General features: G+C 41.1%; 1 protein-coding gene across 1 annotated transcript in view; it reads right to left on the bottom strand.

The window, feature by feature from the left end:
- The window catches only part of VTCN1 (V-set domain containing T cell activation inhibitor 1), a 39,388-nt gene extending 20,573 nt beyond the window's left edge, over positions 1–18,815 (bottom strand). The window contains 2 exon segments of the mRNA XM_033861036.2: positions 9,668–9,732; positions 10,121–18,815. Coding sequence (XP_033716927.1) covers positions 9,668–9,732; positions 10,121–10,182 — 127 coding nt within the window. The 5' untranslated portion in view covers positions 10,183–18,815.
- Between the last annotated feature and the right edge of the window lie 8,699 nt (positions 18,816–27,514).

Here is a 27,514-nt window from a genome sequence, read left to right as displayed (position 1 = left end):
CCTTCTGTGGCTTGGATGTGAAGGTAAGGAGAGGATGGGTCTTTGAGCCCAAGAAGAGAGTGGAACAGACCCAAGGAAGTGTCGGGGAGAGACCATGAGAGGGAAAGGTGAAGAGAGTCCCCCATCACCAGAGTTGCCTTAGATCCTGAGGGTTTTCCGGTCTAGTTCCTGTCCCACTGTCTGGGTATCCTTTAAACAAGCACCTTATCTTTATAATGGTCTGCACAAACCTCTCTTTCTTATAGCCAAGAAAGTCCAACATGATGGATGCTGGGCACTTCTCAACTGGACTTCTCAGCTTCCTTATTGGTGTTCCTGCCTCTCATCTCTGCCTCCATCTACCCCATTTTACATGCATTAATCTTACAGGTAGACCTTAAAGTACAATCCGAACATGTCAGTTTCCTAATCGCTAATCTTCCACTGCCCCCAAGGGCTGTGGAATAAACTTCAGACTAACAGCATGGCCTTCAAAGTTAAATATTGCATGCCACATAGGAAATGCCCATAGATATTAGCCCTTTCCAGCCAGACTTCCCACTACATCCTTTCCAAGTCTATATTGTAGTCTTTGCATATCAAGTGATTTACTGATTTGCTGCTTTCAATGAAAAAATACATAAGCAAAGCACACTTGCTATTTTTCAAATGTAAGAGGTAAACATTATGAACATAGGGGATGTCTTTGGCATCTTCTGTCTTCCAGCCCTTAAGGGGTTGGAATTATCTTATTAGCTCCTATGCTTTTATAAAGTAGATGAAGGTAATGGATTAGGGACAGAACTGGAGAAGCAAACTAAATGAATTTATATTATAAAGAACAGAGAGTTACTGATGGAAGAAAAAGTACCAGTAAAAACGAGGCAGAGGAAACAAAAACCTGTGCCTAGGCTGGGTTGGGAGGATGTTTTGGAGGTTTTAGAGTGTAGGAGAAGAGAGGCTTTGGAGTAGCTGCCATGCATGGTCATTCATGTGGGAGATCTGGGAGACAAATTATGAAAGAAGGTAGTATGAAGTTTTGCTGTGTAATATGAATGCAACACACCCCATCCCCTGCCCTGGCATTTTATTGAACACTGCTTTAAAGATTTACTTTGCTTTTTAATTGTTTTCACTTGACAGATTGATATCCAAGACATTGCAGGCTAGTACTGGTTATAATTATACTATGCATCTCCACACACTGCATTGTGCACCTACAATTTATAGTTCCCTCCTCTCCTTTATCACCAGTTATCCAACTTCTACTTATATTCAAGGCTCTTCAGATGGCAGGACTCGCATGAAACCCCCTTTTGATGTGCCAAACCAAAATTAAAAGATCGTCTCTCTCCTCTTCCTCAACACGTTTCTTTGCCTTTATTATAGCATCTGTCTCCCTCTACCTTGTCTCTAGTCTGTCTCTGGCACTAATCTGTAAGCTTTTCAAGGGAAAAAAAAGTCTTAATCATATCTGTAAGTCCTGTAACGCTCTGATGGTTAATTTTATGCGTCAGCTTGACTGGGCCCCAGAGTGCCCGGATATTTGGTCAGACGTTCTGGGTGTGTCTCTGAAGGAGATTAATATTTGCATCAGTAAAGCAGATCACCCTCCTTAATGTGGGTGGGCCTCATCCAGTCAATTAAAGACCTAAACAGAACAAAAAGGCTGAGCGAGAGGGAACTGGTGCTGCCTTTGAGCTGGGACACAAGTCTCTCCCTGCCTTCAGACTTGAACTGAAACACTGTCTCTCTTTGGATCTTGAGCCTGCCAGCTTTGGGGCTGGAACTAGCCATTGGCTCTCCTGGTTCTCAAGCCTTTGGACTCAGACTGGAACTAAACTGTCTGGGTCTCCAGCTTGCTGCCTGCAGACCTTAGGACTTCTCAGAGTCCATAATCATGTGAGTCAATTCTTTCTAAATCTTCCTCTCTCTCTGCCTCTCACTCCCTTTCCCCCTATACCTCCACCCTATTGGTTCTGTTTCTCTGGAGAACCTGACATATAAATTCTGGTACCAAGAAGTGGGGTACTGCTGTAATAAGTACCTAAGCATGTGGAGGAAGTTTTGGAACTGGGTAATGGGTAGAGGCTGGAAGAGTTTTGAGGTGCGTGCTAGAAATGTGGATGTTAAGGGCGATTCTGGTGAGATCTCAGATGGGAAATAAGGAACGTGTTATTGGAAACTGGAAGGAAACAATCCTTGTTAGAAAATGGCATAAGAACTTGGCTGAATTGTGTTCTAGTGTTTTGTGAAAGGTAAAACTTGTGAGTGATAAAATTGGATATTTAGCTGAGGAGATTTCTAAGCAAAGTGTTGAAAGAGAGGCTTGGTTACTCCTGACTGCTTATACTAAAATATGAGAAAGGAGAGAGATGAATTGGAGAAGGAATTGTTAAGCAAAAAGGAACCATAACTTGAAGATTTGGAAAGTTCTCAGCCTATCCATATTGCAAAAAATGAGAAGACTGTTCTGAAGATAGCGCTCAGGGTGTGGGTGAACAACCATTTAATAAGGAGATCATAGGTATGACTCATGAGGATTTTAACAGCCACCTCAACAGAAGCCAGGAATAGAGATAGGATTATATACTGCCAGCTTGGTACAGAAAAACTAAAGGGAATAGAAAAATGAGACAAAATGAAAGAAAGCTATCAGACTTCGTAGATTTAACAGAACCAGACCATGCATCTATTCAGCTCTATGCTTCAGCAGGCCAAGGGCCTCTATTTCAACAGGCTGGAGGGCCTCTAATGGAAGCCTTAGAGATGGGGCCATCTGGAGCCTGGGGTGGGGGGTGGCAGTGGGACTTCTCAACTGCTAGAATTGTGAGAAAATAAATTTCTATTGTTTAAGCTACCCAGTGTATGGTATTTTGTTATGGCAGCCTAAGCAAACTAAGACAAGTGCCTAGTGCTATGTTTCTACAGAGAAAAATAATATTTGTTGAGTGAATGAATAAATGAATGAATGAAAGAATGAAAATCAGTAGAAATCAAAGCACTGTTTGAGATGATTCTATCCAAAATGATTGTAGGAGTAAGGAACATTTGGCTAGATTATCCCATCTAAATTTGGGGGAAATGTGAGTCAGTGAAAAAAGAAAGCAATGAAAATACACCATGATTCTCAATAAAATCATAGAGCAAGCATAACTATGTTAGAGCAAGGGTAAATCTGATTGTAGTTTATAAAGTTCCATTGAAGTTGAATTGAAAAATTACTTTTTAGAAAAAATATATGATTAGCACAGTTTATGGAGAGAATGAAATGGTAATGACATATCTTAGTTGAGTAATTATGTTACTGAATTAATTTTAATGTGTTGGCCTTGAGCCCACAGGTGGAGGATTTGTTGAAATATCTCTTAGAAAACTTAATGATTAAAAGTAGGCAGCTGTGGAGTGCCCCAGGGACCCACCGCAGGCTCTAGCTCATTTAAGGTTGCATTAAAGACGTGGCAGATGGAATGTGTGTAATGTTGATTAAATCCCCCCTCCTTGTAGCAAATCAGGAGGAATAAAAGCCAGTGAGAATTTAAGAAACCATGAGGACCTGGCCATTGCTTTGCACCCAGAAAGCAATCAATAAATACTTATTTGTTAGGTGAATAAATGATGGTTACAAGTGATAAAATGAGATTTACTTTGCAAGCAACAGTATATAAATATTGCTTCTCTCAAAAAGAAATCTGTTTTCAATTTTGCAAACAAATATTGGCTCAAGGAGCTATGTTCTAGGAACCACAGTTTGGCCTAATATGACTCTCCAGACCTCCTAACCACCAGGGGCTCTTGTGTGGTTTGTTGAGGGTAAAAGGGCTTTAAGAGATGGTTAGAAGGAGCTATCTACTGATAGAGAATTTTGTTAAACAGGCACGGGTTTCAAGAATTCCATTGGTCTCTAAGATTCCATCAAACCTCTTTAAAGTTAGAAGTCCCAGCCACTTACTGAAAATGAATTCTGTGCTCATGAGGGCCGATTACTATCACAGCTCTGGTCTGCGTGGGAAAAGAGGAGCTGTCAAAGGGCAGGAGCAAGCTGAAATTGGAACCATTTTGTTTTCACACCAGTGGGCACTATTCAATTGCCCTCTGCAGTAGGAGCAGGAATCTCTTGGGAGGTGGGGTTATAGGTAACACAAGGCAAGGATTCTTTATAGAAATTACGATTCTGGGTTGCCCAACACCACTGGATGAAACCTGGGAAATGAACTTTCCTTTGAAATGACTCAGTAAGACAAGTTCTGTAGATTTCAGTAGCACAGACAGCATCCTCAGCTTCTGCTGCAACCCAGCTGTCCAGATGGGCACCATAGCACATGGTTTAAACATGGAAACACATAGGCTTAAGCCTGCACCAGTGGAACCTGTGGTGGCACCTGTGGGTGCCACTCTTGCCAGAGAAGAGGGCAGGGTTGGGGATAACAGTTGCTCTTGTGAGAAGACAGCAGAAAGGATACTGGGCCAGGCTAGATAAAGGAATGAAGTAGGGAAGCTGCAGCAGAGCACTGGCGTTTGAGAACAGGTATCAGGCTGTCTGTGTTCAAGTCCCAGCTCTGCCACTCACTGGATATGGGACCTTGGGCAAGTTTTCTAACTTCTCTATTCCATAATTTTTTTCATCTGTAAAATGGGGATGCTGATAATAGTAGCTTCCTCAGAAGGCCCCTGAAAGGACTAAGTGATACAATACAGGTAAAGAGCTTAACATAGTATCTGACTTGCCACATGTTAAACCTTAAATCAATGATATTGATAACCATTATTAATTAGAATCATTTGGAAAGATTGCAGATCAGAGCACAGGGAGGAAATAAACACTTTACTAAATGCTTATAGTGACTCATTTTAAGTCAGATAACAACCTTGAGAGGTAGGAATTACTGTTCTACCCATTTTATGAATAGGACAAAGAGGCTGTGGGGGATTGTGTGGGTTTGCCTAAAGCCCCGTATCTAGCAAGTAGTGGAGCCAATATCAAACTCAGTCTTGTCTGAGTCTGTCCTACGCCTATACTCCTTCCACCACATTTTGCTGATATCCAGGGCCAGACTGAGATATAGAGAGAGCCTATCCACTAAAACAGTATCCCCACCTTATGTAAAAATAAAAAACAATGAAAAACCATAAAACAAGTGTAAGAAAGGCCAACATCTGTCTATTTTCTCAGATGACTACAGTGACAAAATGCGTATCAGTTTCTTTCCAAACAACTTCAGTGCTCCTGTTTCGGCGCCATAAGCACATGCCTGATTGTTTTATCCAGTGACCAAAGATGGAGCATAATTAGGAGGCAGTGTCCTGTGGCTTCCTGCCCTGGCTTCCCTAACTTCAGAGGAGCTTCTGGGTGTGGCCAGGAAATAGTACAAGTTTTAGGAGGTGCTATGTGAATGCATTAATAATAGCAAATTATTATTAATGGCACTGATGGTATCAATGAAAACAATAACAGCAGCCATTTATTACACACGTATGTGTCTGGCACTTTATAAACACTTTCTCGTGTAATTCCCACAACGACTTTATTTTACCAGTGAAGTTCTGGGAAGTTAAGTCATATCCCAAGGGACACACAGTTAACGTTAGACCTGAGATTAGAACAACTCTGATCCCTACATGTTTCTACTATACAGAGCTGTTCAAAGTCACCCAGTGGGTGAGTGATAGCACAGGGACTGGCAAATTATAGTCAGGGACCTTCCACTGCATCTCCCTCGTTCTCAAAGGGTCATCCACGAAGGCTGCCCTAAAGCCAGCCTAATGGGAGCTGTTCAGCCTCTCTTCCAAACAACCTACCTCAAAAGCATTTTATGTTTTATGGGGTCCACATTTAGAGCTTGTAAGGAGTGGAATGGCTATGAGAAGGTGACATACACAGCCTCAGGAGAGTTACAAAGAAATAGATTCTTTTCTGTGTTTAGGAATATCTTTACATCTTTAAAATCTGTGTTCTCAGGAATACTGCCTGCAAGGCATACCAGAAAACACCCTTCTCTGCCACATCTCTGCATGACTGTTATCACTGGTATGGAGTGATGGGAAAGAGTGTGGGTTCTGGAAGCAAATTTCCAGGGCTTGAAACACAACTGCGCCTGCTTGCTTGCTGTGTGCAACTTTAGGCAATTTTCTAATCAGGACATAGTAATATTTATCTCCTATTTGTTGTGAGTGGTAAATCAGATAATATATGCAAACTTATTTAGCACAGTGAGGTGAACACAAAAAGGATTCAAAAGATATCACCATCACCGTCATCATGATCTACCTAATGCTATTTGCTTAATTTCACTGTCTTGTGTATTAATCCAGCTAACATTTTATCTAATTTACTTCAAGTGTGATAATATAATGCTCTCGGGTAAGGGTTATGGTCCTTTTAATAGAGGCAATTTAGAAAAATCCAACTAAACAGTGTTAAAGTAATAAACAGCCCACTTAACCCAGAATAGCCAGCTTTTACCTTATGAAATAGAAGGCAGAAAATCTTTCATTGGTGGTAGGGTTTTAATATTATTGGTGGTACACTGCTGAACTGAGTGAACTGTAACTTTTATCTATGTATTCACCCCTCCATGCCTCCGTCCACTTGTCTATTCAAAAAGCACTTAAGGGGCTTCCCTGGTGGCGCAGTGGTTGAGAGTCCGCCTGCCGATGCAGGGGACACAGGTTCGTGCCCCGGTCCGGGAAGATCCCACATGCCACAGAGCGGCTGGGCCCGTGAGCCATGGCCACTGAGCCTGCGCGTCCAGAGCCTGTGCTCCGCAACGGGAGCAGCCACAACAGTGAGAGGCCCGCGTACTGCAAAACAAAAAAAGCACTTAAGGAGTACCCTCTGTATTCAAGGAACTGAGCTCAGTACCTGAGGTACTGAGCTATGCCACAGGAAAAGGTATACGTAGCAAAATGTTGACTGTCACAGGGAAGCTGAAGTTATAACTAAAGAAGAGGAGTTAAGGATTAGTGAGGAAGCTACCAAAATGTATGTACTGATAGATTTAAAAGTCCAAAATATTTGCTTTACTAGTCAATATTTTATTTCTATATATATATTGTAGAAGATATAGAAGTATAACATACATACATAAAGTGTACACATAATTGTGCAGTTTGAAGAATTATCGCAACTTCTCCCCATGTACCCAGCACCCACACTGAGAACTAGAACTTTACTATCCCCCAGAAGTCCCCTCGTGCCCCCTCCTAAGGGCTGCTCTCTCACTCTTCCCAGGAGAATAATCATTATTCTGCCTTCTAATAGCAGAGGTTCATTTGCCTGGTTTTTATACAGAATGTACTGTCTTGTGTCTGGCTCTGTCGCTCAGCATTATGCTTCTCATATGAAAACGCACCCAGTCTGTCAGTCACCAGGAAATATTTAGAAGTTAAAATCACAACAGTGTCCCACGAGATCCAGTGCCGGTGAGGGCGTGGAGCACTGGGTCCCTTATACACTTCCTGTGAAGAGGGACTTGGTAAATCACTTTGGAAAACTAAATGGCGGTATCTACTAAGGGCTGTTTATTGGCTTTCTGGACGTACTGTTTTGTGAAGTGCTTATTTTAAGATATTAGAAAAAGAATTAAAAGACAGCAACAACTAGGTCCTACTGTACAGCACAGGGAACTCTGTCCAGTCTCCTGGTTTAAGCCATAATGGAAAAAAATATTAAAAAAAAAAGAAGGTATATATGTGTATAACAGAGTCACTTTGCTATACAGCAGAAATTAGTACAACATTGTAAATCAACTATACTTCAATAAAAAATTTTTTTAAATAAAAAAGAATTTAAATGGATCATCACTTAAAAAAAAAAAAATTAAGGGACTTCGCTGGTGATCCAGTGGGTAAGATTCCGTGTTCCCAATGCAGGGGACCCAGGTTCGATCCCTGGTCAGGGAACTAGATCCCATACGCATGCCGCAACTAAGAAGTCCGCATACTGCAACTAAAGATCCTGCATGCCGCAGCTAGACATGCTGCAACAAGGATCCCGAGTGCCGCAGCTAAGACCCGGTGCAGCCTAAATAAATAAATAAATATTTTTAAAAAAGAAAGAAAAGACAGCAAAACAAAATGGAAAGAGGGACATTAATAAAGATAAAAGCCAAAATTAATTAAATAAGAAAATCAGAAAAAGAAAACCAAAACCTGGTTTTCAAACTACTATAAAGCTAATTAACACCTGTAAACCTATTTTAAGATAAGAGAGAAAAAAAAAAAGATATGAGAGAGAGAGCACCCAAGATTAGGAATAGGAAGAGATGAAATAAAGAAAAAACAAATTATAAAAGAATATTAGAATGAAACAGGCTAGTGAGCTCAGAAACAGATCCATTCGCATTTGGATACTTGATTTATGACAAAAATGGCACTAGTGAGAAGTGGGGGAAGGATAGTATTTTGACCAATCTTGCCACTATCTTTGCCCATGCACAAAATTATTCTAGATAGTTGTAGATATAAATGTGAGAGGTTAAACATTAAAGCTTCTACAAGATAACCTAGAAGAAAATGTTTATGACCTTGGGATAGGCAGACTTCTTAAACAAACTGGTTACAAAAAACTCCTGGTATAAAGGAAGAGATTGATAAATTGGGCTATGTTAAAATTAGGAACTTTGCTCATTGAAAGCCATCATTAAGAAGGTGAAAAAGCAAGCCACAGAGTAGAGGAGATTTTGCAATACACATAACCAAATTGCACCCAGAATATATAAAGAGTTCCCACATATCAAAAAGAAAAAGATAACCCAATAGAAAGATGGATGAAAGACAAAATATACATTTTTGTTGATAAAAGAAAATGGAGAAGGATGCTTATGTCTTTTCTAGGCAAACATATATACAACGAGTTTTCTTCATTTAGGCCTTGTGATTACTATTTAGTGGCAGCACACACACTGGAGGAGAGTGACACAGAGAAAAGACAGCTGGAACTATAAAAACTAAAGTTATGAAGTAACAGCTTTGGCCACAGACTAAGTTAAAATAAACGTGTCGTCCTGAGTCAGGCACTTTAAGGGAAATGAAGCAAACGACTTGCTTCAGAGAGGACAGCTGCTGGTCTAACTCATTCAATGTCTTAATTAATCTGGCATCCATAATAGATGCTTCTGAGACATGGTGTCCACAGAAGAGAAGACGATTCCTGCAGTTGACGTCAGTTAGCTGCATTCAGAAACTCGCCATCCATGCCGCAATGGCTTCTGTTTCCTACATGGAATGGCAGTTATGACCAGGATAAGGATTCTCATTAAGAACCCTGTGTACAAAGACTTGATGTTCTTTAACACTTCAGCTGAAGCTTCATTGCAAAGGAATCATGTACTCAGGCCAGCCATTGAGAGAATGGCTCAGCCACAGCACGTTACTAACCTATGATCCCAGAGTGATATCTTCAGCACTATCTGGTAGACAGAACACTCTGATAGACATTCCATTTGATTCTCTCAACTACCTGGTGAGGTAGACATTATTTCCTCCACACCATACATGAGAAAACTGAGGTCCAGGGAGTTAAATGAATAAAGTGCAGAGAACACAGTCAATGAGTAGAAGAACCAGTTCTCTACTCTGAAGTTTTCTTGGTCCAAGATCTGTGCTCTTGCCATTCTACCACACTGAATGATTAGGGACTTAGGGACCAGGGGTGAATGGATCAATGATAATGCAATAAATCACATACCTGAAATACCAAAACCGATGATAAGTGCAATTGCTCCAGCCAGAATAATGGTGGTGCTAATAATGCTGTGGAGAGAGAGAAAAACAGGAAATTACTTCTTCATTCCACTTGACGTGCTGCTTCGCAACCTGGGCTCATACCTGTCATTTGTAAGAGGTGTTACATAAAGAGTCTCAACGTTTTCTTCAACATAAGCTCTTTCCTAGAAATAGGTACCTTAGAAAAGAGTCTCAGCGATCTCATCCCTGTCCCCCTGGGGTGCTGGGATAGATTGAAGGAGTGGCCCTTTTATCAGGCTATGTGTGTCATCGTTCCTATTTCCAGGTCAGTGAAGACCATACACAAAGACTGCTGGGGAAAACCCGATGGCCTTTCTGTAATGCCAGGTGCCACTTGAGGGGGGACTGGTTCCATCCCCAGCCCACCCTGAGCATTACTGCCCATCCCTCTTACATCATTAACCTATCTGTTTTGTCTCCTTCCATAGACTTTAAACTCCTAAGGACAGCGGTCATGTCTTCATTTTGTACCCACTCATCTCTAGTCCACTTCACCCTGCAGATCCTCGACAGGAGTTTGTTTCCTCTTATTAAAAAAGTAAGACAGAAAGTTTAGAAAGTACAAACAAGCAAAAATAAGACAATAAAGTCACCTGTAACTCCACCATCCAGACATAACAACCACTGACTTCTTGATATGTATCTCGCCAGTTTTCAATGAGCAGATTAACAAATGACATTTGGGAAATAAACAAATAAGGAAGTATTGCTTACATTTACTGAGTGCTAGAATTACATAGCAGACATGTTGTTTTAGGCACCATTTATGGATTATGTCATTTATCCATGTGATAATCTTATGAGGTAAACAAATGTATTATGTCCATTTTACAGATGAGGAATGACACAGGGAGGTCAAGCATCTTCCGTACATTCACACAGTTGGTAAGTGGTAGGGCTGGGATTAGAATCTGTCTCCAGAATCTGCACCTGCCTACTTCCTACGCTGCCTCCCAGGGGTGAGGGCTTACAAGTGGTCTGTCCCTCCTCTCTGCCCAGAGGGGCCCATGAGGGGATACCGGCTTTAGCTGGTGAGAGTGACTCAGGCAGAACAGAAAGTGCAGGTCAGAGCTGGCATGGGGGCAAAACAGTTCCTGGGAAGCTCGCCCAGTGCTGCCTGCTCTGGTGCATAAGTCATCAGGCAGGTGTCCTCGGCCACACGTTCATTGCTGGCAACTCATACCCTCCCCACACCCACGCTGATGTTACGCAATAGGCACGACAAAAGAAAGGCACAGAGAGGCAAAGAATGATGCTATAGAGAGAAAAGGGAAGCACGGGGCATTTTACTTGCTGCCCTGAATAGGCTCATTGTACCCAGCTCTCCTCAGCTCAGGGATGGGCCCACCAGAGAGAAACAACAGACTTACAAGAAACAATCTGAGTAAACAGTTACCCTGGAGGATAAACCCTCATGAGGTACAGCCATAGGGGCAGCAATTGAATAAGCAAAACGAAGCTTTTAATAATAGGGTATCTGCAGTTGATTCCAAGAAGAGGCCACATTTGACCACTTCCCCTCTCTTTACACACCCAGGTGTGGCCTCAGATCTTACTGGTCCAAGTGTGTGAGAACAGGTGGACAAACTCATAGCAAGAGGTATTATACTATCTGGCTCTCTTTGACTACTGAGCTGACAGCAGACTTGCTTTTGTGACCCAGGAACTCACTCACCTTTTGGGTGAATTACTTCATCTCTCTGAGACTCCGTTTATCCTTAGAATGGGAATAAGAGTAATTCCTGCTCTACCTTCTGTGTTACAGGTTGATGTGTGTCCCCCTCCAAATTTACATTTTGAAGTCCTAAGCCCCAGAACCTCAGAATGTGACTTTACTTGGAAATAGTCATTGTAGATGTGATTAGTTAAGATGAAGTCATACTGGAGTAGGGTGGGCCCCTAATTCAACGTGACTGGTGCCCTTATAAAAAGGGGAAATTTGTGCTCGCAGGGAAAGCACCACGTGAAGATGAAAGCAGAGATCTATAAGCCAAGGAACACCAACGTTTGCCAGCAAACTACTAGAAGCTAGGGGAGAGGCCTGGAACAGATTCTCCCTCACAGCCCTCAGAAGGAACTAACCTTGCTGACACCTGGACTGCTAGTCTCCAAAATAGTGAGACGATATGTTTTTCTGTTGTTACCCAGTTTGTGGTACTTTGTCACAGCAGCCCTAGCAAACCAATACAAATGAGTTGTTTTAAGAACAAAACTGACAATGATTGTTGCATATTCCATAAAGGACTATTCATATGTTACTTTTTACTATACAAAATTTACTTGTGGCTTTTTGCTGCAAGCTTATTATCAAAAGCTAGGACTTAAGTCTGGAGAATAACCCTACTGGTGATAATGAAAATATCATAGTAGTTTGATATATCGAAAAAAGCACGTACTAGGCTTGGTGCTAAGCATTCAATGTGCATTTTGTCATTTGCTTGAATTACCAGATCCTGTTCTCCTTAATTTCTCTCATATTCCTCCATTTCTATTTCCACTGTTCCTGGTCACCATCATGTCTCACCAGCATCACTGCAACACTCTCCTGACAGCCCTGCTTCTGGTCTAGACCTCTCCAATCCATTCTTCACACTGCCAGAATCAGTGGTGACCTCAGAATTTCTGTGTGAGCGTGGCTTAGGGGAGATAACCTAGTTGAAAGCAAGGCCGAGGGTGATCACTGAGGCCGTATAATACTGTAATCACAAGCATGGCTTCTGGATCCAGCCTGAATAGGTTCAAGTCCCAGCACCACTACTTACTAATTGTGTGACCTCAAATTTCCATTCCTTCTTGTGAAGATTGAGTTAAACACATTTTAAAAGATCACCTAGAACGGTGTCTGGCGCATAGGAAGCTTTAATGATATTAGCTATTATCATTCTTGTTTTTCTGCTACGGTTATATAACAAGCACATGTTTCTAATGAAGTATATATTTTCTTGGTGGTGCTGATGAAAATGGTTGTGAGGACCAACTGTTACCCTTTGGTTAGCTACCGAGCTATTGGTAAGAATGATCACAAAACTAATCATTATACTCCTCTGCTTAAAACTTCAAGTGCCTTTCTATTTCCCTCATGATAAAAATCCACTTTTTGATGTAGCCAGCATGGCCTTCCAAAGGGGGCCTTGCCCTCTCTCTCCAGCCTTGCCTCTCCCCACACTGCCCCTGGGGTCCTGCACTCCAGTCGCACTGAACCATCACAGGTCTCCCTGCCGCAGACCTACCCTCTCTAAGGAGGGGGTTTGGACAGCAGAGACACTGAACAGACACCTGGATACTCACCAACAGGAAGGGGACAGTGGAGGTTTTAGGTTTCAGTCAAAGCAGCTGAGCCCATCTTCCTTACCCCCAGGCCCACATGCTTCGCTGGCTGTGGAAGCGGAACCCTGCCGTCTGGCAGCAAGTTCCTTATCTAAGCAGAAATCACCTTGAGGTTTGTTCTGAGCTGGTATTCCCTTGGGAAACCACTCAACCTCCAGAGCCTTGGAAAGAGAGGCAGGAACTATCAGAGCAGCCAGATGAAATAATTCTTGTCTGCTGCTTATTAATTTTTTAAAAAGATGAATAAAATATTTCACATAAGGTGTTCTTACATTGCTTTGTGGTTTTTACCTCCCCAGAATAATTTCCAATAACTGCTCTCCAGGAAATTTTTAATGCAAATCTGTGTCTTCTAACCACTGCACTGGAATTCACAGTGCACATCTGTTAGACCCTCCTGACAAAAGAGCCCAGATGAAAGTCGATGCCTTTGGAGGATTTGCTCACTTAATAAACATTTATTAAGTACTTACTATGTGAAAGACATTGTTCTGGGCAATAGGGAGAAAGTATAGAGATGACGTAAACAAAGTGCCTGCCCTCAAGGGACTTACAGTGTAACTGAGGTAAAACACACACACACACACAAATAAAACATACACAAACATACAGATGCACACACAGACACACATAACACACGACTGTAATAAGACATAATGTGGTGAGGGCTTCCGTAAAGAGAGGAACAAGTTCTCACAGGGATTTTGGGGAGGTAGGAAGTATTTAAATCTGAGAGAAATAGGGAGAATCAAAGTGCAGTTTCGTGACCAAATTTCAAAGAAAGTAAAGAGAAAGGCTTTGTTCAGAAATATATTTAGCTAATCCATGCTGCAATACAGTCTCTCTCCAGGGCAGAACCAAAAAGAAAAGTGGTTGTTTCTGCTACACCGCATGGGGTCAGGACCCAAGCATCACACTTTAGTGCTCTGGGCCAGGAGAAGGTGATTTCAGTGGCTGTAGAGCTCTGCCTTTCAGGGGAGGGACCAGCCTTGCAGCCTGGGAGTCTGCAAACACATCCATCCTACCCAAGGATGGCCTTGCTCAGTTCCTTCACATGTCTTTGCTTCAGCTGCGGCCGCTCTCTGCGGCACTTGAAAGAAATGAGGCATTTCTATTAAGACATGTTGTGTTCCTGAAAAACCTCACATTCTACAAAATCACACAATGAAGGTAACAGGGCTGATGGGAAAAAATAGGGTTAAGAGCAGATTATTCAAAGTCTATGTGACTTTGTAATTGGTCTCTAAGAGATGCAGTAATCGGTACCTGGGGAGGTAAATTGGACGGCCAAAGCAGGCAGCCCACCCAGTAGGCCCAGAAGCTGCTTTGGGGAAAATTTAAAATGCACAGAAACAATTGAGTCGGAACTCTGACTTATGGTGCCGTGAGCCAGTGAGACTGCTGTGAAGGTGAGTATGATGGGGGGAAGTGGAACCTGGGAGGTGCAAGGAACCTGGGATGTGTGTCTCTGGGGCAGGAGCCCCAAGGGCAGGTGTTCATTTAAAATTAAAAGAAAAAAAGAATGGAAAGCCACACTGAACCCTTCCCACTGAAGTTGTCATTCTTCTCTGCTATTTCAGCTCCCCTTGCCTTGGAAAAAGTTGCATGTGAACCAATACTATTTCCATGGTAAGCCATTATTGTTCCCCTATTTTCCAACCACATATGAGCTAATTAGTGCTCTAGAAATCTATATAGCAGCAGACAGACTGTATTAATGAATTACCAAGAAATAAACTGGGATAGAGATACCTACCTCTTAAGGACAATTCTCATTGTATCAGAGGTCCATGAGGGTGATAAAACAATAGCTAATTCTTATTGGTCATGTTCTGTGTGCCAGCGCTATGCATACAGAGTCTCGTTCATTCCTTACAACAATGCTACGAGGCAAGTACCACTATCTTTACCTTTTGACATGTGGGGAGACTGAGGCTTAGCTTAAGTAAATGACCAAGCTCTCACAGCTAGAAAATGGGAGAGCCGGGTCTTAAACCCAGGGAGTCCAACTTGTGAGCCTGTGCTCCTAAGAGCCACACTTCTAGAAAAAAGTGCCATATGGCAGGAGGCTACAAGGTTGGAAGGCTCCCTTGGCCTCACCTCTGCATATCTTCTCTCGCTCCATTTCTGAAAACAAGGCCTTCCTTGATCCACTACGCCATTGTGTAGAGCACTCATCCCAGAAGACGTCAGCTGCTCTTTGTTTTATTCAAACATTAATGGTTTCTCTGTTGTCCAGTTTCAGCCTCCTTCTCAAATACTTAGAAGCTGAGAGATACCACATTCCTTCTAGATCATCAGCTTACCTCCACTTGTGTAACTGGTAAATGATGAACGCTCTGAAAATTAGATTAAGTTAGCAAACGTGGGATTAATCTGAATAAATTCTACTCTTAAATATTACAAGCAGAATATTTGAGTAAATCAGGTAAATGTTTGAATCAATCAAACATATTACTTTGTTCATAAACGAATAAAGTAACTAGGTTTATAAAGGAATGCTGAAATTGAAGACATTTATTTCAGCCTATCCAAAAAGTTTCTCTTTCTCTCTTTTTTTCCCCATAAAAGGAGAAAAGGAATTATTTTAAATACTATATGAAGCACTGGGCTTCAAGGTAAAATTATGTAACTGTTTTCTAGATATTGATTAGTACAGGTTTTAGGTTTCTGAGAAGTTTAGATTGCCATGTACTCAAGTTCTTTTTTTCCCTGAAGAATCCAGGATGTAGAGTATGTTTCCCTAACTCTAAGTGCCTCTCCTTCATCTCTTTATATTGGGAAAAGCAAGGCGAGCTTGGATCCAGGGAACCCAGACCGTGAGCATCAAGAGTGAGGAAGAAATTGGCAAAGAGGAGGCGCTATTCCTTGCAGCTTGAGAAGCGTGTGTGGAAGAGGGCGCCTCCTTTCTGGGCAGGCCTGCTCTGTCCACACTGCAGCGGTCAGCATGGCTTTGTGTTCGGGAAAGGGATTTTAGGAAACTGTGTATGAGAGACTTGGGTGCTCTCAAGGGTCAGGTTGAGGCATCCTTTCTTCTTTCAAGCTGCCACTAGGGGTCGTGACACAGGGTTGTGGGGTCCTCCAAAGCACAGGCCCCAGGATTACATCATACGTGGGCCCCAAGGCCACAAAAGCAGGGAGACATGACCAGCAAATAGATTTCATCTCGTACACCAACTTCTTTTGAATGATTCTTGGTGGTGGCCTAGGATATTGTGTTGGAAAAGATTGCAAGGCTGCCTCGGGGCTCAGCAAGAGAGAGGGCCACCACTGATGAGAGATTTCTAAGTGAGCATTTCCAAGTGAGCCCTATCCCTGGGTTAACAGCAACACATGAAAGGGGGCTTTAACTGACCGATCACTACGAACTACCTGAGTCTCAGGCTAATTTAATGGCAAAGTAGGGCAGTGTTAGCTGACACTCCAATGTCAGCGAACAGTCCAATGGCAGTGTTAGCTGACACTCCTCCGTGTACATTTTGGGCCCTAGGCTTTAAGAAGAACACTGATGAACATGTATATTTAGGACAGTGTTTCTCAAGCTCAGCCCTATCGACTACTTGGGCCAGATAATTCTTGGTTGTCGGGCTGTCCTGTGCGTTATAGGATGCTGACAGCAACCCTGGCGTCTAGTTAGGATACCAGTAGCACCCCTGCCCCACTGGTGACAACCTAAAATGTCTCCAGATGTGCTACCCCAGTTGAGAATTGTTGATCTAGGAGTAACAGGACCACGGTGGTGATGTGATTAGAAGACAAGTCTTTTGAAGAATAGTTAGGGAAACCAGGGTAGTTTAATGTAGACAGGACTAACTGTAGTGATGAACATTCCAAAACTTGAAAGGTGCTATACGGGCCTATTCTCCACCACTCTGGAAGCCACGAAGCCAGTAGGTGAAAGTTCTAGGAGGTTAGCTTTAGATTCGCCATACAGAGAAACTTTCCAACAGAGCTTTCTGGCGCTGGCCTGAGACTGCAGTTTCCCATCACTGTGTGTGGCGTACAAGCAGGGGCTGAGTAGCCACTTAGGGAGAGAAGTGGGAAGGGAAGAGTTTCTGGTACCAAACAAGGGTTGGAGCAATTCTGAAAGTCCCTTTCAAATACAGTATTATAGTTAAATGATTCTGTAATTTGATATTCCCTGGGATTTGCTCTGGCCTTGCCGTTGCCACAGTTGCGTATTCTGTATACGCCTCCTAAAACCTCTGTTAACAATGAGAGCTCATACTTACTGAGTGCCTGACCTCATTTATCTCATTTAATCCCCACAACAGCCCTATGAGGTAGGTCCTATTATCTTTGTTTTACAGGTGGGGAAACCGAGGCCTAGTATTAAGGAACTCATCCAAGGGCTCATCCCCGGGGAATTAGACTCCACTGTCCATGGCCTTCATTATTATACTCTATTTTATACAAATCCAAAGTTTTGAAAATCCCAGGGGTCAAATCTGTGTCCAGGCTCATGTTTTGTACAGTTGTAACCTATGGAAGGACAACGTGGCCAGGTTTACATAGATTGAAGGAGTCCCTCTCGCCCAGGAGCTATCTTTTGTCTGAAACTCTGAAAGGAAAACAGGAAGGGGGGATGTCAGGTGGAAAAATACAGAATGTTCATAACTAGACATCTTTCCCTAAACAATGTTGGAGTTTGCAGCGAAGCCATTCTATCTTATTCTTAAGCTGGCTCTATTTATAACCGTCCCCCTGATTGCCCATGAAGCCCACATTAGCATTTCATCAGGCGGGTGCACAAGCAGAGCGAGACAAAAGTCAATACAAGGTTGATTACTAGTCCTTTTCCTAATCATACCTGTATTTTCCGTTCCTCCTTATTCTCACCTCAGAGAAAAAAAAACATTTCCAGAAGATTCCTTCAGCAGCATAACCGATCCCATTGTGTTTAATAACAAACACACTTCAGCCCTTTTATGAACCTCCATGGCAGCAGGGAGCTTGAATCACTGAGAATGCTGCCATTCATCCTATACCAGTGTCCAAATTAAACACTTCCACCTCCACAGGATTCTTGTAAGGGCCCAAAGAAACAAACCATGCTTTGTAACGTGTAAATATTAGCTATTATATTAAAATTATAAAGGTTAATTTGAATTTTTTACCCCTTCTTAGTAGCCCCTAATTTAAACGACTTCTCATTGCTGTAAAGTTCAAACCGAGCCTAGAATTTAAGACCATCCCGAAAGGCCATGCTGTCTGTCTAACCCTTCTCCCCATCTGGAGCCCTGTGTTCCATCGGGCTGATCTCCCCGCCTAGCACATCCTTCCACCTCCTTTCTGGTTATCAAGAGCGGGTCCCGTTCAAAGCCCAGCTCAGCTCTGTCTGTCCTCTGGCGTCTCTCCTGAAGGCACAGCCCAGAGCATGCTCTCCTTTCTCTTTCCTTAACAGAGTTTAGAGAGTGGGGCAGGAAGGTGAACCCCAGAACCTGTGAGAGAGGAGGAGGGCCAGGCACTGGCGTCAGGATGGGAGGCGGAGGCAGGGGCTGGATCTGAGGCGGTCTGATGGGGAAGCACCGCGCAGGCTCCCTCCGCTAACCCTTCCTCCCCTCGGTCACCGCGGTCCGGGCCTTGGGCAGACGGAGGGCCCGCAGAGCGTGAAAGATCTAAGGACTGGGCCACCTGCGCAGCTCCCTAAAGCCACATTTGACTGTCTGGCTTTTTATTCCTTGACCTGCCTTCAGGATCACGTGCTGTCACTGAAGAGATTCAGAGCACTGCCTGGGCTGTCCCTTCCCAGAATGCCTAGCCCTGCCATCAGTTTACTGTTTATTCATTAATAAAGCTGGAAACAAGTATATTGGGCACCCGCCGAGCACTTCTCTACCCAAGCACACGTACCTGTCTTAGGCAGTCTGAGGCCTCGGCGTCCTGAAATGGGACCCAAGGACATACTTGTACACTCCAAGGCTTCTATCACTCACGCTCTTTATTTCAGTAACACTAAAAAATATCCCCAGAGAAAAGCAGACCACTGTATCCTGGAAATCAGTAGGGATACGGTGTGTAGTCTTCCAAAAGCCCTACCAGGAATTCTACTGCAAATCCTCACCTGCTTGGACTCACATTCTCGTGTTTTAGCCATGGGCACAGTTCTGCAGGTGTGGCCATGGAAAGTTTTTGAGGACGGAGGTGTGGCAATCAGGCTGCCGGGCCCATTCTTTGAGGGCCTGGCCTGTCTGAGCTGCACTCATCAGCTGCCCTGGGGCTGCCCTGTGTGTCATGACAAGCCTTGGTTTTCCACACCAAGGACAGTTCTGAAACCCAGGGCAGGGGAAACACTCCCTGTCCTAGGATCTCCAGCTGTTCTCAAGTTGAACTCCTTTGTGGACCTATTACAGACGCAAAGTTTCCCTGGCCTTCCTGGAATCTGCGCCCTGCCTCTGCCCTGGAGCTGGGCTTGAACCCAGGCCTTCTGGTAATGATTTCAGATTCTGCTCTCTGTCTTTCCCCCTCTGGTCCAGCCTGAATTCTGGGACCCTGGTCTCAGCTTTCTCCTGTAGATTCATGGTTCCTGCATTCCCCTGATACTATTACATGCAATAAGGTCCTACTGTGTTCTCCTGTACCAACCCCCGACTCCCGTCCCAGACCCTTGTGGGCCACCCTAACCCACCGTGGCCCAGGGCCAGGCATTGACCCAGAGACTGGTTACAGGGCTACAATGAAACACAAGGTTTCTTTTTACCTTCTGATTAAGACTTCTACATATTCAGATACCATATTCTAGTAACAGCTTAAGATTTAAATCTCAAGTATTGATTTGAGCATTAAAAAATGAAGAAAGCATATGAATTCTGAAAGGTTAAAAAGTTTGAACACAAATAAAACCTCAAGGAGAGTTTACATAAATTTGTGGATAATTTATCCCATTTCTTGCCCCACTTCTGGCCCCCTACTTCCATGTTCCATTTGTTCTAAACTATCTTGGGCCCCTAAATAGGCCAGGCTGTTTCTTGTCTCTATGCTTTGTTCATGTTGTTTTTCCAGTTCTTGGAACATGGTAGGAACTTAATGTTTGTTGAATAAATTCTCCACTTTAGAGAATGCTTCCCCTCAGAGTGTCTAGCACATAGTACTTAAAACTTGAAGTAATGATTAAATTAAATATCAATACTGTGTTACTAAGGGAAACTAACACATTCTTAATTTTTGAGCAGCCAATTATGGGAGAAATTATCATTTATCTTCTTCTCTAAAGGGAAATATTGGGAGTTTTGGAGTGACATGTACACACTGCTATATTTAAAATAGATAACCAACAAAAACCTACTGTATAGCAAGGGAACTCTGCTCAATATTCTATAATAACCTAAATGGGAAAAGAATTTGAAGAAGAATAGATCCCAGTATACGTATAACTGAATCACTTTGCTGTACACCTGAAACTAACACAACATTGTTAATCAGCTATACTCCAATATAAAATAAAAGTTTTTAAAAAAGAGTAAAAACTAACAAGAAAAGTATAACTATTGACACAAAGATTTAAAAAATTTAAAAAAATAGAGGAAAATAATCTTTTAAAAATTGTAGTATGTGAAATCTTGCCAGTGCTATGAGTTATAACAAAATGCCTTGGAGAGTTGGACATAGGAGAAGACCTGGTTGGCTGGGGTCACGAAGGGAACCTGGAAAATGAATTAATTGATAAAAGCTATGCTTGATTACTTGTTAAACTTGTGTCCTTTCAGTCATTCCTCTCCACATATGACTTACAAAATAGAGGCGTACCTCTAAAAGAAAACTTTACAGGGAATGAAAATTTAAATTTCCAGCAATAGTGAATATAAATATCTTTAAAAAAATCTAACTTTATAAATGCTGAATAAAACAAAACAAAGCAAAACCAGACACATATTTTTGAACACTTGGTTTTGCTGGCAAGAAAAAGGAGAGAAATGTGCAGAGGCTAAAAATGAAGGAGACACATGAATCCAGACAAGAGAGTGCTGAGCAGTGGCTATCTATGCTTCCCAGTGACCAAAAGCTTCTGTCTTAAGAGCCATGCAGAACACAGAGACAAAGCTAAGGGGCCACATAAGCTAGGGGCTCTAATTGGAGACTCACATAAGCTAGGATCCCTACTTCCCCAAAGGACAATAACCTCACTTGGTCTTGGTTCTGAGTGAAGAGAAGAAAATATTCTCCTGAGAGTGTGTATATACCAGCCAGTCATCATGCAGGTTTGAGGCCCGAATTCACAACACATCCAGCCCCAAAGAATCCTAAACCAAGAATTAAGTTTAAAGCATTCCTAGTTGGCAAAGTCCCAATGCTTAATAGAAGCAAAAGGAAATATTCTCTGAAGAAATGTACTCTCCACCAGATGAATGGATAAAGAAGATGTGGTGTATATACCCAATAAAATAAGAATGAAATAATGACCATAAGTAAGAATGAAATAATGCCACTTGCAGCAACATGGATGGATGTAGAGATTATCATACTAAGTGAAGTAAGTCAGTAAGGGAAAGACAAATATCATATGATGTCGCTTATATGCGGAATCTAAAAAATAAGAATGAACTTATTTACAAAACAGAAATAGACTCAGACATAGAAAACAAACTTATGGTTACCAGAGGGGAAAGCAGGGGGAGGGATAAATTAGGAGTTTGGGATTAAAATATACACACTACCATATATGGAGTAGATAACCAACAATGACCTACCATATAGCACAGGGAACTCTACATAATATCCTGCAATAACCTATAATGGAAAAGAATCTAAAAAAGAACATCTATATATATGTGTGTGTGTGTGTATACATAGTTTTATATATACAACTGAATAACGTTGCTGTACACCCGAAGCTAACACAACATTGTAAATCAACTATATTTCAATAAAAATTTTAGAACATAGAAAATAAAAATGATTTTCCCACCTCAAAAAAAAAAAAAAGAAAAAAAAGTACTCTCAACCCAGGGCTCAATAAATTTCAGCAAATGAAATTCCCCAAAATACAAGCTCATGATAATACAAAAAAAACCCCACTAAGTACACAGAGAAACAACTACCATGCATAAAAGCTTATAGAAACAAGCAGATTATTATTTTTTTTTTTTGCAGTATGTGGGCCTCTCACTGTTGTGGCCTCTCCTGTTGTGGAGCACAGGCTCCGGACGCACAGGCTCAGCGGCCATGGCTCACGGGCCTAGCCGCTCCGCGGCACGTGGGATCTTTCCAGACCGGGGCACGAACCCGTGTCCCCTGCATCGGCAGGCGGACTCTCAACCACTGCGCCACCAGGGAAGCCCAAACAAGCAGATTTGGCATGAAAAGACTTTCAATATTGAAACCACTAGATACAGAGCATAAGCTAAGATTTTCAAATTTGTTAAAATAAATGAAAGAGGGAATGGAAAGCCTGAGTAAGGAAGAAGAGACTAAAAAAACTGATCAGAAAAATTTGAAAAAGAACTAGACAGAATATCTAGAAATGAAAAATAAATAATTGATTTTTAAAACTCGCTGGACAGGTTAAGTAATAGATTGGGTACAATGGGAAGAGAGAATTAGTCAATCAGAAATAAGAGTTGAAGAATTACACATGGTATAGTATAGAGAAACAGGTTAAAAATATAAAAGAGGGGGAAGAGGGGGATCAAGATGGCAAAGTAGGAGAAGCTCACCTGCCCCCACAAACATGTCAAAAACACTCTACATGTGGAAAAATTCTCACAGAAAACCAGCTGGAAACTGGCAGATTTCCTATACAACCAAAGCTGCACATAAGATCCTCATGTAACTAGATAGGACAGGAGGAAAAAAAAGGCAAAATAGACTTTAAAATGAAGTTCATAAAGAAAGACAATGATGGACATTATATAATGTTAAGAGATCAATACAAGAAGAGGATATTACATTTATTAAGATATATGCACCCAAGAGAGGAGCACCTAAACCCATAAAACAAATACTAACAGACATAAAGGGAGATATTGACAGGAATACAATAATTGTAGGAGATTTTAACACCTCACTGACATCAATGGACAGATAATCCAGACAGAAAATCAATAAGGCACAGAGTTTCTAAATGACAAACAAACCAGTTCAACTTAATTGATAACTACAGGACATTACATCCAAAAACAAAACCCAGAATACACATTCTTTTCAAGTGCACACGGAACATTCTCTAGGATAGACCACATTCTAGGTCACAAAACAAGGCTCAACAAATTTAAGAGGATAGAAATTATTTCAAGCAACTTTTCTGATCTGAAATTAGATATTAACCACAGGAAAAAGAAAAACAGGAAAAGAATGAATACTTGGAGACTGAACAACATGCTACTAAAAAGCCAGTGGTTAGGGCTTCCCAGGTGGCACACTGGATAAGAATCTGTCTGCCAGTGCAGGGGACATGGGTTCGATCCCTGGTTGGGGAGGATCCTACATGCCGTGGGGCAACTGGGCCCATGCGCCACAACTACTGAGCCTGCATGCCTAGAGCTGGGCCCATGCACCACAACTACTGAGGCTACATGCCTAGAGCCCATGCTCTGCAACAAGAGAAGCCACTGCAATGAGAAGCCCGTTCACCACAACGAAGGGTAGCCCCCACTTGCCACAACCAGAGAAAGCCCGTGTGCAGCAACGAAGACCCAACACAGCCAAAAATTTTTTAAAAATTAAAAAAAAACAGTGGCTCAATGATGCAATCAAAGAAGTCAGAAAATAACACAAGACAAAGGACAATGAAAACACCATGTAACAAAGCATATGGGATGCAGCAAAAGCAGTTCTAAGAAGGAAGTTCATAGTGATATACAAGCCTCCCTCAAGAAACAAGAAAAATCTCAAACAATCTAACCTACCACCTAAAAAAATTAGAAAAAGAAGAACAATCAAAATCCAAAGTTATCAGGAGGAAGGAAATAATGATCAGAGAGGAAATAAATAAAATAGAGATTAAAAAAAACAATAGAAAAGATCAATAAAACTGAGAGATTTTTTTAAGATAAACAAAATCAACAAATCTCTAGCCAGGCTCACCAAGAAGAAAAGAGAGAAGACCCAAATAAACAAAATAATAAATGAAAGACAAGAAATAAAAACTGATACTGCAGAAATATAAAAAATCATAAGAGAATATTATGAACAGTTGTATGCAAACAAATTAGACAACTTAGAAGAAATGGACAAGTTTCTAGAAACATACAGCCTGCCGAAACTGAGGCAAGAAGAAACAGATAATTTGAACAGGTTGATCACTAGAAGTGAAATAGAATCTGTATTTTAAAAAAAAAAAAGGAAAAAGAAAAACTCCCTACAAAAAAAAGTCCAGGACTGGATGGCTTCACTGGGGAATTCTACCAAACATACAAAGAAGAACTTATATTTATTCTTCTCAAACTCTTCCAAAATACTGAAGAGGAGGGAACACTCCCAAGTTCATTCTATGAAGCCACCATCACCCTGATACCAAAATCAGATAAAGACACTACAAAAAATAAATAAATAAAATAAAATTACAGGCCAATATCTTTGATGAATACAGATGCAAAAATTCTCAGCAAAATATTAGCAGACTGAATCCAACAAGACATAAATAGAATCATACACCATGATCAAGCTGGATTTATCCCAGGGTCACAAGGATGGTTCAACTATGGAAATCAATCAATGTGATATACCACATTAACAAAAGGAAAGACCAAAACCATATGATCATCTGAATAGATGCAGAAAAAGCATCTGACAAAATTTAACATTCATTCAAGATAAAAACTCTCACCAAAGTGGGTACAGAGAGAACATATCTCAACATAATAAAAGCCATTTACATCTGTTTGTGTCATCTTTGATTTCTTTCATCTGTGTTTTATACTTTTCTAAGTACAGGTCTTTTACCTCCTTAGGTAGGCTTATTCCTAGGTATTTTATTTATTTTGTTGCAACGGTGAATGAGATAGTTTCCTTAATTTCTCTTTCTGATTTTTCATTGTCAGTGTGTAAGAGTGCAAGAGATTTCTGTGCATTAATTTTATATCTTGCAACTGTACCAAATTCATTCACTGGCTCTAGTAGTTTTCTGGTGGCATCTTTAGGATTTTCTATGTATAATATCATGTCATCTGCAAACAGTGACAGTTTTACTTCTTCTTTTCCAATTTATATTCCTTTTATTTCTTTCTCTTCTCTGATTGCTGTGGCTAGGACTTCCAGAACTAACAGGACAGCTACATGTAAAAGAATGAAATTAGAACACTCCCTAACACCATACACAAAAATAAACTCGAAATGGATTAAAGACCTAAATATAAGACTGGACACTGTAAAACTCTTAGAGGAAAACATAGGAAAAACACTCTTTGACATAAATCACAGCAAGATCTTTTTTGACTCACCTTTTGAGTAATGGAAATAAAAACAAAAATAAACAAATGGGACCTAATGAAACTTAAAAGCTTCTGCACAGCAAAGGAAACTATAAACTAGACGAAAAGACAACCCTAAGAATGGGAGAAAATTATTGTAAACGAATCAATGGACAAAGAACTAACCTCCAGAATATACAAACAGCTCATGCAGCTCAATATCAAGAAAACAAAAAACCCAATCAAAAAATGGGCAGAAGACCTAAATAGACATTTCTCCAAAGAAGACATACAGATGGTCAACAAACACATGAAAAAATGCTCAACATCACTAATTATTAGAGAAATGCAAATCAAAACTACAATGAGGTATCACCTCACACTGGTCAGAATGGCCATCATCAAAAAATCTACAAACAGTAAATGCTGGAGACGGTGTGTAGAAAAGGGAACCCTCTTACACTGTTGGTGGGAATGTAAATTAATACAGCCACTATGGAGAACAGTATGGAGGTTCCTTAAAAAAATAAAAATAGAATTATCATATGAGCCAGCAATCCCCCTACTGGGCATCTATGCAGAGAAAACCATAACTCAAAAAACACATGACCCTAATGTTCATTGCAGCACTATTTACCATAGCCAGGTCATGGAAGCAATCTACATGCCCATGGACAGATGAATGGATAAAGAAGATGTGGTACATATATACAATGGAATATTACTCAGTCATAAAAAGGAATGAAATTGGGTCATTTGTAGAGATGTGGATGGACCTAGAGACTGTCATACAGAGTGAAGTAAGTTAGTTAGAAAGAGAAAAACAAATATCGTACATTAATGCATATATGTGGAATCTAGAAAAATGGTACAGATGAACCAGTCTGCAAGGCAGAAAAAGAGACACAGACGTAGAGAACAAACGTATGGACACCAAGGGGGGAAGGGAGGGTGGGATGAATTGGGAGATTGGGATTGACATATATACACTAACTAATACGTATAAAATAGGTAACTAATGAGAAACTGCTGTATAGCACAGGGAACTCCACTTCGCTCTACAGTAGAAACTATCACAACATTGTAAAACAACTATACCCCAATTAAAAAAAAAAGCCATTTACTACAAACCCACAGCCAACATAATACTCAACAGTGAAAAACTGACAACTTTCCTGCTAAAATCTGGAATAAGACAAGGGTGCCCACTCTCACCACTTCTATTCAACATAGTACTGGAAGTCCTAGGCACAGCAATCAGACAAGAAAAGAAATAAATGTCATCCAAATTGGAAGGGAAGAGGTAAACCTGTCACTAGTTGCAGATGCCATGATACTCTATATAGAGAACCCTAAAGTATCCACACAAAAACTATTAGAACTAATAAACGAATTCAGCAAAGTAGCAGGATAGAAGATTAACATACAGAAATCTGTTGCATTTTTTACACTAATAATGAAATATCATAAAGAGAAAGTTAAGAACAATCCTGTGTAAAATGATATCCAAAAAAAACCCTAGGAATAAACTTAACCAAGGAGGTGAAAGACTTGTATGCTGAAAACTATAAAACATTCATAAAGGAAATTGAAGATGAGTCAAAGAAATGGAAAGGTATCCCACGCTGTTGGATTGGAAGAATTAATATTGTTAAAATGGTTATAATATCCAAAGCAATCTACAGACTTAATGCAATCCCTACCAAAATACCCATGAGATTTTTCACAGACCTAGAACAAATAATCCTAAAATTTATATGGAACCGTAAAAGATCCAGAATTGCCAAAGCAATCCTGAGGAAAAAGAACAAAGCTGGAGGCATAACCATCCCAGACTTCAGACAATACTACAAAGCTACAGTAATTGAAACAATGTGGTATTACCACAAAAAATGGCATATAGATCAATGGAACAGAATAGAGAGCCCAGAAATAAACCCACACACCTATGGATAATTAAACTATGACACAAGAGGCAAGAATATACAATGGAGAAAAGACAGTCTCTTCACCAAGTGGTATAGGGAAACCTGGACAGCTACATGTAAATCAATGAAATTAGAACACTTCCTCACACCATCTACAAAAATAAGCGCAAAATGGCTTAAAGACCT

Source organism: Tursiops truncatus, chromosome 1, assembly GCF_011762595.2.
Source record: "Tursiops truncatus isolate mTurTru1 chromosome 1, mTurTru1.mat.Y, whole genome shotgun sequence".
Lineage (NCBI taxonomy): Eukaryota > Metazoa > Chordata > Mammalia > Artiodactyla > Delphinidae > Tursiops > Tursiops truncatus.
This window is presented reverse-complemented; position numbering and strand designations above follow the sequence as displayed.